The sequence below is a fragment of the Heliconius melpomene genome, chromosome 21, assembly GCF_056956725.1.
Source record: "Heliconius melpomene rosina isolate 202511_hmr_F chromosome 21, ASM5695672v1, whole genome shotgun sequence".
In the NCBI taxonomy this organism is placed as follows: Eukaryota; Metazoa; Arthropoda; class Insecta; order Lepidoptera; family Nymphalidae; genus Heliconius; species Heliconius melpomene.
In genome coordinates, this window is record NC_140409.1 from 4,191,272 (window position 1) to 4,210,334 (window position 19,063).

Here is a 19,063-nt window from a genome sequence, read left to right on the forward strand (position 1 = left end):
AAAACGTGCCCACCCCAGAATTTTACCAACAAAAATTAGCAAAAAATACCTTAAATTAGTGCTTAAACATGAATGATGTTTGAAAAATATATAATATACTTATTTTACATTGTCAGCCTCACGTATTATATTAACACCTAAGAGATTTTAAATAATCCTATAAAGTTTCTATTAAAACTAAAAAAATGTTTACTTTGTGTGACAGTGGCATCGCCTTAAAGTGACAAAAGATATATCTAAATTCCAAAGATCAATAAAAATAATCTGTATAATAGTATCTATCTTTACACGTCGGTACTAAACGTAACTCACATGTTTACATATTATTTTGTATACTTACGAAATACATATAAAGTTGTTTTAAGGAAAATCCTAAAATCAATTGTTTTGTTTTAAAATTCAATTGGAGCTTTTTTTTATTTATTTTGTCGTTTAGATAGATGACTTTTGTTGTGTTAATCTTGTTTGTTGTTGTAAAATTTTCATTTTTTGTTTATTTATTTACCTCATTATTATGATTGCATTTGTATTTTTTATTATACGCTATGGAACATTTTTAAAGTGTTATTCCGAAAGAAAGAGATTCCTTGCTTAGGAAAGAAAAATACTTTTTTAGAAAACGTATAAAAATATAAACGTAGCGGGACTCGAACCCGCGCCTCCTGGAAACCGTCCAGGCGTTCTGACCACTAAGCCATACGTTCTTATCAAGCTATGTCGAAATTCTTATAGGTTTGTTATCGATACCTGATATTTATATTGTTAGCACCCCTGTAGGAAGATTTTTACAAATTTTTGGAAATTTTTGGAAATTAGGAGTTTGAAATATGGCCCAATTATAGATTAGATATATTATGTAGGAGAAATGCAGAACGCTAATATTTTTCAATAATATTAAGCTTCAAGTACATAAAATCTGACAATATAAATATTATACTACTAGTGGGCCCGGACGCGGCTACGCCCGCGAAAATATAAGCCTAAATAATTAAAATAAGTTAAAAATTAATAATAAGTGGAGATTTATTATTAGAAAAAATATCTGAGTAACCGAAATGAACAAACAAAAGAAGTAAAAGTAACTAAAGGAAATTCTTAATATTAGAAAAAGTACCAAAAGTTTGTCGTGCGCGCGTACTATACATTTTTCTATATTAAATAATTATTAAGTAAATAAGCGCCATGTATGCATTAAGCAAACACACTTTGGGTGACGTTTTCTTAAAACAACAAACTTTACAAGCCGTTGCTTAGCAACGCGTAGCGACGATTGTTATTAACATGGCGGAATAAATTGCATGTCAAATTAATTATTTTAATATATTGGTATATATCGAAAATATTACAAATATGAGAAAAAAAAGTATCCTATGTTCATCCCGAGACCCTCAAATATCTCTATATGAGTATTTTATCACAATTAAATTAGCGGTTTGGCCCTGATTGCGTAAAAGACAGACAGACAGACAGACGGACAGACAGACAGAGTTACTTTCGAATTTATAATATAGGTATGGATTGTATTTATAAAGTGACATGCACGTTGCTATGGCAACGCATATTATTATAATACGCGGCAATGAGTCCTCTAGTGATTATCAAGGCACATCCCGTACAAATAAGTTATATTGAATAGTATGAAAACTTGTGGAATTATTAAGAATTCCAATTCAAATATGCTACTGTATGTGGAACATATTCTTAAAACACCGTTTACTTCAATTCCAATTAAAATTCGCCATTTCCGCAGTAATTAAAGGAAGTTACAAATGTCGTTTAATATATAAATATTGTATCACTTTTTGCAGTAACAAATAAGCAGAATTAAGATATAGGTATGTAGGTAAATATATTTTTTAACGACGATACGGCGTCAATTATATTATTAAATATTTACAAAAATAAACAAAAGTAGGTACAATCTTTCAGGGAAACATATTTTTTAATTTTAAATTATTATATTAAAAAATGTATTATCTAAAAAAAACTCACTTTGAATCATTAACATGTTGTTTAATGTCAACTGTTTGAAACAAATAACGCGGCCTTGGTCCTCGTCGTGTAAGTGTTAGAGCTACGCGAAAACAATGTGAATAGCGGCGGAATCTATATCTATATGTGTATTGCGGTAAATAATATGAAAATAGCACACGATTCTTGGCCGGGATGAGTCGATTTTTTTCAGTTTAACGCTTCATCCTCAACATAGGGTAAGCAGACGGAGCCGAGTGCTAATACACTCCGTTATCCATTTCCCCCTTAATTCTGGATGCATTGAGTGGTGGAATTAAACGCCGCGCTTCTGCCCCGACGTCAGAGCGAAGAAATGAAAACTTTAAGTATTTCACATATTCGAGTGGAGATGGAACCTGCGCTACGACTGGCCTCAATTGAGTACATTTAACTTTGTGTGAATTGGGTATAATACGTAAAATATTGGCTCGTAGGAATTGCGAAAACAGAGAAACACTTATTAGAAAACATAAAATTTTAAACTTAGCGAGATATGAACCAGCACGTCTTGGACCAATTTTTATGTTTACTAAAAAGTATTATTGATAATTTGTTAAGGAATTTACGTTTGAACTGTATAATTTAATTAAAAAATTATTCGTGTCAGTTTAAAAAAATAAAAACAGGTTACTATCAATCGATGTGCAAAATTTTATTTAAGTACTTGTCTACATTTCTAAGCTCTACTTTCAATTAAATTGTGACATTTAGTAATTTCAGACGTTTCAAAACTACATTTTTGCAATTGGTAAATATTAATAATGTTTTTTTATAAATGGAGACACCATTAATATCTATATTTTTATGGAAAAAAATAAGATTTATTAATGTTTAATGTACCTGTACTAGGTGGGGCTTGGAGTTGGACCTGTTATACAGGGTGATGCGCTAACAATCTTGACTATATTTTCGACATTTTATAGGTATTAGAATGAACCTTAATAAAGTTAACACTGTATTAAGGCTAAATACGTTTTTAATGTGCTTCATTAAATACATATGTACACATTTGTATGCAAATTGGTAAATTTGCATCTTTAACTGCTGTTATCTTTGAAAGGCCACCGACGTATCGTATTCTACTGTATATAGCTGCAATTAATAAACTTAAAAATATTACTTCCTATTGTTAAAATGGATCTTTTGTATTAGAACATAACAGATATACAAAGTTTCCGTTCATTACAATATTATATAACAATATAGTCCAAGAGGCAGCATGTGTAATCTGTTGTATTACAACCAGCAACAAGTGTATTAAAGTGTGTTTATATTGTTTGTGCAGGTGAGTGCGGTGTGCGGTGGCCCGTGGGCTGCGGCACTGGCTTGTGGACACTTCACGCTTATTGTGTAGGCGCCGGTGGAGCTGCGCTGACGCCTCGTCGCCCGCGGACCATCAGTCGGCTCGTTGCCGGCACGTTATTTACACGTGCATGCCTCCCGCCCAGTGCCGATCAAGTATAGTGTTCTGACTCTCCACACTACGCCGACATGAGCGCCGGTAAGAGGAAGCTCTCGTTCCTTGGCTTCGCCCCACAAGTAAGTTTTAATTTACTCGATTCATTTATTTGTATTAGTTTTTGTGTAGATTTTATGTTGATAATACTTTGATTATGGTTTAGTTTTTTTTAAGTGGCTAGTTTTTAATCTGAACCAAAGTTTCTGCATCGGTGATAATTCGATATGCGTAGAGCATGGCCGTACAATTATTATGAGATTTAAATTGATTTTATAGGCGTTTATTTTATTTTTACTATTTAGTTAATTGAATATAATAATATTTATCTACTCTGATTTTTTTGATTGCTTACTAATAATTTCAATTCTTATCTTGCTGTGTATGTTGTAAAGAAATAAGTCAAGGTGTTCCTAATGTTACTAGAAGAATTCTAACTTTTATCCTTAACGCACTCGGAGTGACAATTAAGGGAGATGCTCATAGGCGTTCAGAGGTCTTCATAAGAGAGATGCTCGTTATCCTTGTTCATAATTTGCGGACTTTTATAATTGCCTAGTTTCTAGAAATGTAATATGCTACTTTTATTACATAATTTATGTCATGATAAAATTTAAAAATATATATCAGCTTCACGCTGTATCCCGCGAAGAGCAGGATAGGCAGAATGAACATAGTGTTAAGACACTCCGTTCCCCATTTTCCACCAAATTCTGAAAGCACTGCGTGTTAAGTGGGGAAACACAACGCCGCGCTTTGCCTCGACACCATATCAGAAATGAAAATATAAATGTAAGTAAATAATTAATTTCTTCAAGTGGGTATCGAACCCACAACCACTCGCGTTACAGGCGCGCCACAGCTGGCCTCTTGATATTTTCTGTTAAAGTATTCCACTCATCAGCACCAAGTCAAAGTAAAATGTAATAAACGAACAGATGACACTACCCCTTTGAGTGAAGTTTGCTGGTTAAATGCATGGGAAACGTGGGTGGGATGTGGACAAACTAAATAAACATTTACTTGTGAACCACAACATACATAGAAACTTTATAGTGACAGATTTAGTCTGTTATATTAATTTCTGTTTAATATACGTATATATATATTTGGCTGTAAATATAGATAGAGTTAGGTGTGTTTTTATGTCATATTAATATGACATTTTCAAAGTGTTATTCAAAACTTAGGAAGACTTTCTTAAAAAGTATTTGTCAATATCCTTTATATACCGCTTTATATATGGCTATACTTAAACTATCTTTTTGTGAAATTTTATTTTTTTCTCACGATTTGTAGCCATTAGAATAAGTTATGAATAAAAATATGTTTATTATTAATGATAGAATATTTATTTATACATGGTTATTACAATTAACGATCAATGTCTTCTAGATTTTCATAAGTTATTGTAATAAATTGTCGTACAAGGTTAAATAATAAGCAGATAGAAGTATGCATATTGCTCAACAGGAACAGTTTACATAGTGAATAGTAAAAAAAAATCAGCTTTACCCTTTATCCCGCATACAGCGGGATAGGCAGAGGGAACCAAGTGTTAAGACACTCCGTTCCTTGTTTTCCGCCGATTTCTGGAGGCATTGAGTATTGAGACATATTTCATTTCCTCGAATGGGGATCGAATCCACAACCAGTCACGTTTACAGTCACTTGAACTCCTGCGCCACGATTGGCTCAAAAAAATTATTACAGTATAATATAGCACTGTGTATTTCTTTTATTTTGATAGTAATGAAGTAGATTTAGTATTTAATCGGATTACGAAGATAACTTATTTTCATTGGGATAGGTCGCGTTTTATCTACTATCTATATGTATTAAATTATTATCTGACGTAGTACTTTCGCTATTAACGAAGGAAACGAGGCTAATATAATTTCAATTTCCAACGCATATAACAATATCAAACACCGAGTGTATTTTAAATAAACATGTCCTCGATCGTAAACAGATATTAGATAATATACGTTATCTTTATCTACTATATATTTTGTTTTTCGTTTATCAATGATTTTTCAAAATTAAATATTAAATTTTAAAGCGCTATCTTGTTTTAAATCACATTAAATAAATCCTTGAAAAAAATAATTTGTAGAACTAATTATAAATTTGTTTGTAATTAGTGGTTGTTGTGATACATTGTATTGAACTTAAAAAATAAACAAAGTTACAAGAAAATTAACTACTTTGCTGAACTTGAGACCGATGTTTGTGGTAAAACAATAAATATTTACAATGTTTGAAATGTTCGCATCCGTCCGTCGCCGTAGTAAGCTGAAGCGATCTAATCAACGACAATCAATCCATACCTATATTATAAATTCGAAAGTAACTCTGTCTGTCTGTCTGTCTGTCTTTTACGCAATCAGGGCCAAACCGCTAATTTAATAGTGATAAAATACTCATATAGAGATACTTGAGAGTCACGGGATGAACATAGGATACTTTTTTTTCTCATATTTGTAATATTATCGATATATACCAATATATTAAAATACTTATTAATTTGACATGCAATTTATTACGCCATGTTAATAACAACTGTCGTTGCTAGGCAACGATTTGCAAAGTTTGTTGTTAGAAAATGTCACCCAAAATGAGCTTGCTTTACGCATCTCTCTATAGAAAACTGAAATTAATTTCATAAATATATTTAATAAATATTCGTATAGTTTAGGCGGGCGTAGCCGCGTTCGGGTCCACTAGTATAAAATATATAAACATCTTTTGTTGACGCTCCAGTCAGTCTTCATAATTCATATTACTTCTTAAGGTACGTCGGGGGTAACACCGGACTTTTGAAGTGTTTCTGTAGGTACTTTTTACCTCAAAAATCTCAGCTTCGGTTTACGCTAAATTAATGTTAATTATAATGATGTTTATTATAGATTATCATAATAAATGCTGCATTGCTCTTAATTTAGTAAGTACATGTGTAAACGTAACGGTTTTTGCTTTTGACTTTTGTAAAGTCGATATATATTTTTGATGTAAGGATAAACTTGAACGTAATTTAAATTTACCTCTGTTGTTTTAACAATAGAGTCTATAGAAGTGTGTTGTCCGATTTTCTCATCTAATTTATGAAACAAATTAAAAAAAGTATGCAAAATTCTTCTACCTACTTAGTTAAAAAAAGTATACATATATATGTATATACTTTTTTGTATAAGGTATATACAAAAAAGTGTATATATATATATATACACGCTTTACATAAGCTCGAAAAAGTATACGCAGAGTGAGTCAACTCTTGTTTTTATAAAACTGTTAATTACAAATATTAATTAAAGATTTGAAATTTATATTTCCACCGAGCAGTCTTCAAAACCACGACCATCTGGATCCAACATTGTCTGCTGTGCTATAGTAAAGTAATTAGCTTTTATTCAAAATAATTCACCTCATCCACGTATTTCACTGTGAAATTCTTTACAAAGGAAATATTAATTGGAAATATTCATGTTATGGTCATAGGTGCTCGAAGAAAGTACTGTACTCTATTGCATTTTACTTACGATTTTTTTCAGTTACATTCTTTGTTTGTATTTGAAAATAATCGTTTTGTGAACAAAACAGCCTTTCTACAAATTTATTTTACGTAATTTAAATATTATACAAGTAGTTAAGTAAAATGAAAGACATTTCATTTTGTACAACATTGTTATATGGATATACCTATGAATTAACTAGATTAGATTTTTCTATAAAATGTAGAATTTTAGCTTAGACTATATGGGATATTTAGAATCTCAAAAGCTAGTTTCTGAATGTATATTAAATTAATTGTACATTTATACTTGTTAAATAAAATAGAAAATAAAAAAAAATTAAAAATTAAATAAAATTAAAAAAAATTAATTAGTAAATCCGTTCTTAAAGCTTTTTTATATGTAATGATTGAATAAAAAACTAAGAATTAAACTAATAAATAAAGTTAATATTAAATACTTGAAAAATTTAAATCGATCATAATTATAGTGTTGTATAATAAATTAATTAGCTTAACAGTACCTACTGTATTATTAACACTTTAATAGTAAAAAAATGTTATCTATTTTTTTATTCATTATGTTTTTAATTATGTAAATAAATGATTATTTCAATATGAAATAGGGAATTAACAATATTAGTATATTGTCGCACAGCCTCTGTCTGTAAACGCGTCGGTTGTGTGTTCGAATCTCATTCGGGTAATGAGATATTTTCATTTCCTTCTCTCTTAAGTCCTCTCATTCAACGCAAAATGTCTCGAAATTTGGGCGGTGCATGGGGTACTTAGTGTCCTATACTAGGGGCGCGAACCGGATTTCAATTTTGAGTCGTTGCGCTCGCAATATCTCGGTAGTGTTCACATGTTGAGCGAAGCGAGAAATGAATTTTTGAATTTTTAGATCTTTTTTTTCGTCTAAAACCTCATTCTATATTCTATGTGGTCATATTTTTATGTTTGCAAATTTTCATCTCAATCGGTTAAACCGTTTGGGACCCTATTGATGACAAAGAGTGTAAAAAGTATCCAGTAGAGCGCGCTCAATTAGGTTCCCTCTGCCTACTCTTACAAAAAATATATATTAAGTAACTTTATTTATTGAAAACAGATACAATTTGACAAATCAATACCTTTTTATATGTAACGATTGAATTAGATTAACTAAAAGTTATTTAAAAATTATGTAAATCTAACTACATGTATATGAATATTGACAACTAAGAAATATAATTAGGAATTATTTAATTTTTAACACCGAATACTTACTATGATATCACTGTTTTTCAAAGAAAATAACTTGAGCTAATATTTTCGTGTACAATATGTAACTAAGTCTGAATAACATAATATTTTAAGTTTGTTTTCCGATAAGAAAATTTTGAAAAGTAAACTATTTCCTAGTATCAATGTCACGTTATCTGGACAGAAGACAAGTGGATTAACGGTTGTTTTAGAAATCCACACAATTGACAGAAAAATCCACATAAAAAAACATAGTTGTCTTAAATATAGATTCAGAATAAAATTTATTATGTAATCTTGCCTCATATATTTATGTAATACTAGCGGATCCGTACGCGGCTACGCCTCCTATGCGATATATATAAAATTATTTTCAGTTTTCAATAGAATTAGTAAGAAAATGTAAACTTAAATAATCAAAAAGAATAATAAGTAGAGACATATTATTAGAAAAAATATCTTAGTTATTGAAATGAACCAACAAAAGAAGTAAAAGTAACTAAAGGATATTCTTAATATTAGAAAAAGTTTTCCGTGCGTGTGTACATACATGTCGACTCTATGAAATAACTAAACATTTTTCTATATTAAATGGGATATTTTTTTGCGAGCAATATCAAATAAAATAAGAAGAGAACCAAAATGTAGTTTAAATTAGTAGGATAATTCTACATATAGCTATAATTAGAAACAATAATTTTCATATATATATCCTATCCTACTAATATTATAAATGTGAAAGTTTGTAAGGTGCATGTTTGTTTCACTTTTACACAAAAACTACTAAATGGATTTAAATGAAATTTTACATGAAAATAGCTTATTATATATATTTACATTAAAATAACACATAGGCTACAGTTTACGTAAATATGGTTTATGATCTGGCTAAAATATTACAATAAATTTAAGCGGGCGAAGTCGCGTTAGGGTCGCTAGTATCTAACTACAAAATTAACTGGTGTTTCATAATAATTTTGTAAGGGATCTTATCAATAGATTTCGTTTGTTTCCTTTAAACTTATTACGATACGATTGTTTACGCCAATAATATCAATATTCAAATCTATATCCGGATAAGATAATAGTCAAGTACGGTTTTTGTTATGTCTAACTAAACAAAAGTACCTACTTTATGCACTTGAAATGGTTTAAATAAAATATGTCTGCCCGATTCATACATTGTTTAAGTACTTAAACATACATCAATATAGGAAATTATTTCCACATCGGGGAAGCGAAAATACGGTAAACTAGCGACCCGCTTGCGACATCGTCCGCTTGAAAAGGATAAAATATAATATAATCACTTAATGTTAAGTCAAGTCCACAACAATACAATAGTGAAAACTGTACTTAAATTAGTTTAAAAGTTTCTGAGACCATGTATCAACGCACAGACCAACCGACAAACATACATAAATTTAAAATAAATTGTGTTCTATTTCGTTAATAAATGCCCCCTATAGAAGTTTTTCTTAAATATCTTCCATATACAGATAGCTACCTGCTACATTTTTCATACTTATACGAATATGTATATTTAAAATTAAATTAAGTCAAATCAGCTTCACGTTGTGTCCCTCACACAGCAGGGTAGGCAAAGAGAACCTAGTGTTAAGATACTCCCTTCCTCACTTTTTGCTGAATTCTGGAGACATTGCAGTGGCAGAACTCAACACCGCGCTTTGCCTCGACACCAGAGCGAAGATATGGAAATATAAACGTAAATAAATATTCCACTTCCTCGAATGGGGATTGAACCCACGACCGTCGCGATACAGTCACACCCTTGTGCCGCTAAGCACCCACCACCAATCCCGCAACCGTCATGTGTATAGACGGGCCGACAGACGCTACCAAATGCCGCGATAGCGTCACCTAACTAAATACTCGCAAAATAATCCCAATGTAATTTATCTAGGTCGGTCACACACTTAAAAGTGAGTAATAAAGTAATAAACGTATGATTTTTATTGCTTATTAAATGCTACCGCTATAAATATAATCTGTATGATTTCATATTCTAAGTGTTATTTTTACTCAGGTGCTAGTCAAACAATGAGTATTTTGTCTCGGATTCTTGTACAATTGCTCAACAAGAGTGTGTCAATGTTTACCATCAAAGAAATAATATATTTCTAAGAAATTATATTATTTTGTAAATTAAATAACACACTAATTATGTTGGATTTTCCTCATTTGTTTTACAGCTAACTATTTTTTTTTTGTTTTTAATAATTTGCAGAGCGGTCGTAGAGTACGTATGTACGTCTCTCGGTTCCCGCTTGTATTCTTCAGCTTCACGCTATATTCTGCTTGTAGCAGGGTAGGTAGAGGGAGCCTAGTGTTAACACACTCTGTTCTCCCTTTCCGCTGAATTCCGGAGGCATTGCGTGCTGTGTGGAGAAACTCAACGCCGCTGCCAATATATTATACAAGCTTTCAACCCCTATTTCATCCCCTTAGGATCGAATATTGCAGAATCCCGTCTTAGCGAGCACCTACGTCCTATAAATAACTCCTAAGCAAAATTTGAGATTCCTAGCACTTGTAGTTTCTGAGATTTCATGATGAATGAGTGACCTTTCGATTTTATATATATAGATACAGTTATGGAGACAGTCTACGATTAATTTAAATGAGGTACACCATGAAGTCTCATAAATATATATTTTATTATTTGCTTAATAAACAATACTTTATTATTTTTTACATAAATAAGTATATTGTGAAAAAAAATAAACCATTAATATTTTATCACCAATGTCTAATTTAACACGATTTTTTTTTTCTTAATAATTCTATAGAAGACCTGCATATTAAAAATTAAAGATATTGCAAAAGAATTATATAGAAAATAATTGAAGTTAAATAAATTGTTCTAGTAATATTGCAGTTCTATAATATATTCAATCCACAAGGGCCCTCTTCTGGTGTACTAGAAAACACGTCATATACGAAACACTAATGCAGTATAAGAGTCAAGTTGTCAGTAATATTATCTTCGAAGTAAATATGTGTGAAGTATCTACAGAAAATCAGATTATTTCTCGATATAATAATATTTGCTGTGATCTTCACAGATCTTGCAAACAACATGGAAAACTACTTAATAATAATCGTTTGTTAAAAAATGCCTCTGCTCGTGGCAGTTGCGGCAAAAGCGATTGGTTGCGGATTCGATTCCCATTCGAAGAAAATAAAATATTGAATTCACTGACGCTTTTTGGGCTAATATATACACAAAACAGTATTTCACCAACTATACAGTAGGTATCAAATGTTCTCAAACGAACGAGCGACGAATCGCCAAGTATTGCTAAAATTCAAAGGTATTTACGTAAAAACAATTGGATTAAATCCAATCTTAGTTTGCGTGACTTACGAATTTAAATAAGTTCGTCATACATCTTGTATGTTGAGAATTGAGATGCCACTCGTGTAGCCTTTTAGGATGCGCGTGCGCAAACTTGCGCTTATTTACTGTACATACGTTATTTTACAATAGACGTAAAAATTAGAAGCTCGATCGCAAAACGGTTAAGTGCGAGTCGGTATCGCCTACCGACGCTTCTATAAATTTTTTTTTTATAAAAGTTGACTAAAACACTTAAGTTTGCGTACATTTTGGATAAAATTACTAAAATATGTGTTTGTAATGTTGTTTTTTTTCTATGAAAGACATATATATTTTTTCCTTTATTTGTATTGTAAGTTAATAGTACCTAATAATTATGAAAATATCTATAATAGATTTATTTTTGAATTTAAAATGTTACATTTTCTTTTCTTTTTTTATACCCTGCACGCTGTATTCCGCATATAGGGGAAGCCAGAGGCCGGGGGAACCTGGCAACCTAGTATTAGGACTGACACCAGAACGAAGAAATGAAAATGTTTCATATTTCATTTTCTCGAATGAGCCCTGCGCCACAACTAGACTCTATTATCTAAATAAAAATAATAATTATTATTTATTTATTTATTATTATCTAATAAAAATATAATACATTGATTTGATGATCGCTGGCAATACAATAAGAAAAGCTATAAATCGATTAAACATGAGAAGTCATTACTTTTTGTATTTACAAGAAAAACCATTTATTCACATATACGCCGTTTTTAATGATGGTCATAGAAAATTATATAAACTTTAGGTACACATGTGCGCATATATGCATTAGTATCTCTGATTGTTTGTAATTATATATAATTTGATGTCAATTATATATTTGTAATGGACAGTTAAATCTTATATGTACTTTATTTCAATAAAGGTTTCGTCATAGCAATGTATCAGCAGTATTATAAGAAGCTTAAAAACCTTAGATAGAATAAAACGATAGATTGTGGATTCGACTCCCACTCGAGGAAATTTAATATTTAGTCAATATTTTCATTTCTTCGCTCTGGTATCGAGGTAGGAGGCTTCGTTCAGTTCTGCCAGTCAACATGTAATGCCTACAGAATTCGGCGGAAAGTGGGGAACGGAAGTTATTTAATGAGGACGGAGTGTTTTAACACTAGGTTGTCAGGTTCATTTTTAATATTATCATATACCGTATTGAAGGGAAGTCGTTCGTGTATTAGAATAATAACGTCGGAAGCGTTGTCGTATGTATGTGGGTGGCAGCGGTCGAGTCAAATTCACAAGTACTACGGTACTAATAAATATGATGCACTGAATGACTTACCAAATCTATACATATAATAATATTGTAACTGATCGCTGTCTGTACATGGAAGGTATATGTGAAAATTTATTATTCAGGTTCTATCAATATAATAGAACCTAAAACAAGGATTATTAAAAAAAAACATGTTTTTCTTTGTTTATCTCTGCGTTTGTGCACGCAAATCTCAAAAACGGCCTTTTCACTATTGTATTTTAGAAAATTTCTCCTAACATTATAGTTAAGAGAAATTTTCCAAAATACTAATAGGTACCTATTAGTGTTTGTTTTATTTAAATCGGTTCATAAATAAGAAAAAAAGTATTTTTGAACACTATGTCTTACAGGTAGCCCACGTAAATTTTTTTATGTTTTATATGTTGCAAATAATATTGGGCTTATATATTTTTTTACTTACATTACAAAGCTATGATAAACTATAAAATAATACTCAACAAATTAAATACGTTATGTAATATGTACTTTATGCTAAATGCCCTTTATAGCGTATAAATTAATATGTAAATACCTTAGAAAATATCAGAGACTTAGAAATTAGAATACATGGACATAGCCGCCATAGCCTTACTATCGAGAGCAACCTCTAAGGAATAGTTATGTTTATATTATAGTCTCATGGAAAATCATCTTTAAACACCACACGTATTACCATTTCATCAATTACTAATCTCCCGGCCTACTCTGACTTCGTAGAAGTGGTGCTTTAATTTTATTTTTTCTTATATTTAAAAAATCATTTCTTAGCCTTAGGTTTGTTGTGTGGTATAAACACTGTAAAAAATAATAGTTACAAATTTTGAATATTACTTCTTATAAAAAAATGCATTTAAAATTATTATTTTTTCTTTCCATCTATTTGCTAAGTCTATAGACTATAAATCAAAGTAGTATTGACATTTAAATTTATTGGAAATATACTATTGCTAATTGTTATGTGAGGTAATTTTCATTATAACACTGAAGTGTGATATGGCGTTTGTTTACTGATTTTACAATCCAGCTATTTTTGTAATTGTATATACATACCTACTTTATATTGTTATATATCATATAAAATGCTATATTTTTTATATTTTTAAAGTGTTATTCCACATTTAGGAAAGAAAAAGACTTTTTTAGAAAACACACGCCACGATTCCTAAGATGTGCGATTTAAACTAAACACCAAAGATTATAGTTTGTGCTTTCACGCCATGCCAGACATGCCCTCGATCTATTTATTATAAAATACTTTGCTTACATTTACAGCGATGTTTACGTGTTTCTTTTGGTACGCGTACAAGCGGATGATGGGTAAAAATAATATTAACAAATTTTTATTTTTTATTTTGGACGAATGTGAAAATATTAATTATTTTCTAATATAAGAAAGAAATAAAAATAAATATTACGTGTTTTGTTACATTATTAAATTGACGCAACTCGATTGTTGTTAGCCAAAAAGTTGTGGATTTTAAATGTTTGGTGCAAAATTCCGACGCCACACGCTTGACGTTTACGTCGATCATGGTGACAGTAACAGGGGACGTTTCTGGCACATCTCAAATTAATTTATTTTTACAAATGTCTTCGTATCCTTGAACAGTGAGATTTTCTTAAAGAAGAAGAGGCCATCGTGGCGCTGTGGAACTAGGGTGTATCGCGACGGTAGTGGGTTCGATTCCCACTCGAGGAAGTGAAATATTTATTTACGTTTATATTTCTATTTCTTCGCTCTGGTGTGGAGGCAAAGCACGTTGAGTTCTGCCTCTCAACATGCAATGCTTCTAGAATTCGGCTGAAAGTGGAGAACGTAAGTTATTTAATGAGGACGGAGTGTTTTAACACTAGGTTGCCAGGTACCGCTCGTCCGTATGTTTTCCCTTATTATAATCTCTCTCTGTTGTGTGCGGGATACAGCGTGAAGCTAATTTTTTTTTTAATAAGAAAATTGGAACACATTTTTTTTGTAAAATTTACAGATTTTTGTAACGTATACTACAGTTATATATCTCATTGATATAAAAATATTTCCTTTTGCAGGGTCGATTGTAGTGTTATCGATTTCTTAATCTGCTCTATCATATACTTGAAACCAAAGAACTACGAAAAAGTATTTTCCCTCGATAAGATTTTTATTAAATAAATTTTCTTAGTACCTATTACGATATTACATAAATGTATTGAAGCGTTGAGTTTCGCCACTAACGCAATGCCTCCAGAATGGGGAACGATAGTGTCTTAACGGATACGGAATGTCTGAACACTAAGTTCCTAGGTTCTCTCTGCCGATCCAGAACCGATCAGCTATATGCGGGATACAGCGTGAAGAATAAAAAAATAAATAAAATAAATGTATTAACAATAATATAAATATTAGTAAGTACTTAACAAACCAGTTTGTATTCTTCAAGAGCCGTGAGCCTCAATAGACTTGCTCCAATTAGCGTTGGCCGTGGTGATGCTTCGCCATGGTCTTTTTATGGATTATCAAGCCTTTTTGTGAAACGTGAGCAACTCAGTTTGAGCCCATTGGGGTTTAGTACCTTTGTAAATTAAATAACATATTTTACACGTTCGAATGACTTGATGGTAGCATTGTATATTGAATGTTGAGTCCATAGGTCCGAGTGGCTAACGAATAGACAACGCATCGTTTTTTTCGCATATATGTATAATCAATGTAGACACATTTTTTTTACAGTTTTATTATGTGCCAGTCCTTTTATATATATATATATATATATAGATTATAATATGGAAAAAAATATAAGGATATGAAATACATACCCTTTTATTTATAGATTTAAGCTTATTTATGCAACGATTATACAGATATAATTGTTGTCTGAGTTGGTAATTATAAAATTATAATCTATACTAATATAATAAAGCGGAACAGTTTGTTTGTTTGTTTGTTTGTTTGAACGCTAAGATCTCTGGATCTACTGGATCGATTTACTTTGTTTTTGTTTTGTATGAAAGCTGCATTCTTCAGAAGTGCTATAGGCTATATAACATTACATTACACATATATACTAATAAATTAAAATACTTTTTAATTTTACATGCAATTTATTCTGCCATGTTAATAACAACCGTCGTCGCTACGCGACCGCGTTCGTTACCGCGTTATTTTGATATTCATCCTTATGAAAATAAGTATAATAGTCACTTTTAGTATTTCATCTAGATTGAAATTATATTTCTATAGAAATTATATTCTTATATTTCAAGCAGGCGTAGCCGCGTCCTTGTCCGCTAGTACAATGATAATTTTAAGTAAGTAATTGTAAAATCTTAAACTAAAACAAAGATGCCAATAATAATTAATAATAGGATCTATCATATCTTTAACTTTAACAATATTTCTTTTATATTTATTTTTATATGTAGGTACAATGTAGATATAAAAATATTTGAAAAAAAATGAATCATAGAAAAAATATGATAAAAACTTAACTGGATTCAATTCCTGTAGCCGAGTGCTTCTGGCGGATAGACAACTTTTTTTTTAAATCTATGTACTTTTTTCGAGTAGATACAACGTAAAATAAACTAACACTCCAACGAAAAATCTATTTACCATATAAATTGAATTTATATAGAATATATATATATATATATATTAGAATTTTATAGAATATATATATATCTATATATATAAAATCGAAAGGTCACTCACTCATTACGAAATCTCAGAAACTACAAGTGCTAGGAATCTGAAATTTTGCATAGGAGTTACTTATAGGACGTAGGTGCTCGCTAAGACGGCAATTTGCAATATTCGACTTCTAAGGGGTTGTTTTTGGGGTCGAAAGTTTGTATGAAATTTCGTTACTACAAATGCTAGAAGTCTCAAATTTTGCATAGACGTCACTAGGACGTAGTCATGGAGACAGAAATTAATAATAACATAGTTCACGCGGGTGAAACCGCGAGCGGGCCGCTAGTATTCTATAAAATTCTACTACTACGCTTGTCGATTAATCATATAATATTATATGAAATTGAATGTACACTTACGTTCATATTATAAGTGTTTAAGGTCAAAATAATATATTCGTGTTATAATTGTCGTTATTGAGCCCGCTGTCCTTTGCAGTGTCATTACAATTTTACCAAGTTTTATCTAATCTATGTATAACATTAAAAATACATGTTCATTAAACATGTGGAGGTCATATTGCTTTTTTTCTGTTTCACGCTATATCCCGCTTATAATAGGGTAAGCAGAGAGAACCTAGTGTTAAGACACTCCGTTCCCCACTTTCTGCCAAATTCTAGACGCATTGCGTGTTGAGTGGTAGAACTCAACGCTGCCGCTTTGCCTCTACATCAGAGCGAAGAAATGGATATATACATTTAAATAAATATTTCATCTCCTCGAGTGGGGATCGAACCCACAACTGGCCTCAAATGAAAATATTAAGAAATAATAATTAACTACCCCGAGTGGAAATCGAACCTAAAACCGTCGCGTCAACAATCACACGCTTGTACCTGCGCCATGACGGCCTGTTTTTTTTTTCAAATTCTTTTGAATGTATCAACTTAGAATTTTGATTGAAGTAAGTAGGTATGTACTGTGCGTCTAAGCCCCTATGCTTGAACAAGAGAACCAGTTTGTATAGTTTTTGTGTAACTGTTTATTCGCACATGGTTTTTGCAGATGCTTTAGTGACCTGTAGTCGAGCGCAAAAAAACGTGCTCTTTTTTTATTATTAAATAAAATCTAGACGAAATACTCTAGACTAAAGGCGAGGCTCACTTCACTTCGGTGGTCACATAGATGGTTAATACTAGTTTAAAAATATTTAATAGCTCGTCATATTATAATTTGATAGAGTGTTAAAAGATTAGTATTTTTTTATTATCTAGATTGTGATAGTGACAACGTCCACGTGATTATGCGATAAGGGCAATTGGAAATTGTAAGTCGATAATAGATCTGAAATTCCCATAAGATTTTTTTTATATTATTATTTATTTGTTGCAAATACAATAAGATCTTATAGTTTTTATAACACTTTATATATTTAAACATTAGAGATTAGGAGACAGGAATATGAATAAAAAGCCAAACACTCGGGTAGGTACAGTCCGCGAATATACAAGTCTAATTAAAAAAATAAAATCTCTTAAAAATTAATTTCTGGTTTATTTTTATAAGCACTCACACAAAAGTAAATGTAAAGCTCGGTAGAGTCTCGTCGAACTGTAAGTGTGTTTTTGTGAGATTCACTTCGTATAGTAACGAGTGTGTTGAAATATCCGAATCATGATTATTAATATGGCCAAAATAAAATGAAAAGGCAGGTCCCAAGTTCTTTTGACCTTGACTCCGATAATACATACACTCTGTATTTTATTGCTCCGTGTTGAATAAGCTTACATCTTTTACGAATACAAGATACCATACAATATGGTATACATGAACCCCTTGGATGTATTATTTCTTCGTCGTAACAAGTTTGGCTTGAAACAGCTGTCGGCGGCAAGTTTTAAAGGAAAAGATGGGGGCTGTCGTCCGGCCGTGACCGTGACCTTTCTACAGTGTTTTGACACTTTGGCTGCTCAAACGGTTATACTTAATTTTTTAGGTTAATTTTCAATTTAATATAATATTATTCCAATCAAATACAAGTTAAAATATTTAGATTTAATAAGTTAAAAATATATCTTTAGATACATTAAAGACTCACACGTGGTAAGGAAGATACCAATGGCCGTTACCTAAATAATATAAATGAAAAATACAAAGTAGTTACATATTTTATATTTATATGCAATACAATGAATGTTTAGGTATATGAAGATAAAACTATACTTTAAATGAGAAAACTGTTGTTATTTAATTTTACTATTAGCTATAAAATTTTACTATATAAGCTGATGACGATCTTGAGTAACGATTTATTTATAACTTGCCTTACAAACACATTGTTAAGTATAAATATTAATATTATAATATTTAATAATAGATAATTATAGATTCATTATTGTCTAGATTTTGTTATTATAGAAATAGCGATATTAATAATCAGCTTCACGCTGTATATTCCATATAGCAGATTAGACAGAGGGAACCTAGTATTTAAAAACGAGGGAGAGATTTTAAGAATTTTAGAAATAAAAAATTTTTTTTTTTTTGGTTCT

The 19,063-nt window shown here is 31.0% G+C and overlaps 1 protein-coding gene across 2 annotated transcripts in view; it reads left to right on the forward strand.

The window, feature by feature from the left end:
* Positions 1–3,352: 3,352 nt before the first annotated feature.
* The window catches only part of Ae2 (anion exchange protein Ae2), a 40,105-nt gene continuing 24,394 nt past the window's right edge, over positions 3,353–19,063 (forward strand). For both annotated transcript variants that reach the window (XM_085205636.1, XM_085205635.1), the window contains exon 1: positions 3,353–3,552. In XM_085205636.1, coding sequence (XP_085061762.1) covers positions 3,505–3,552 — 48 coding nt within the window. In that variant the 5' untranslated portion in view covers positions 3,353–3,504. The remainder of the gene's footprint in view (positions 3,553–19,063) is intronic.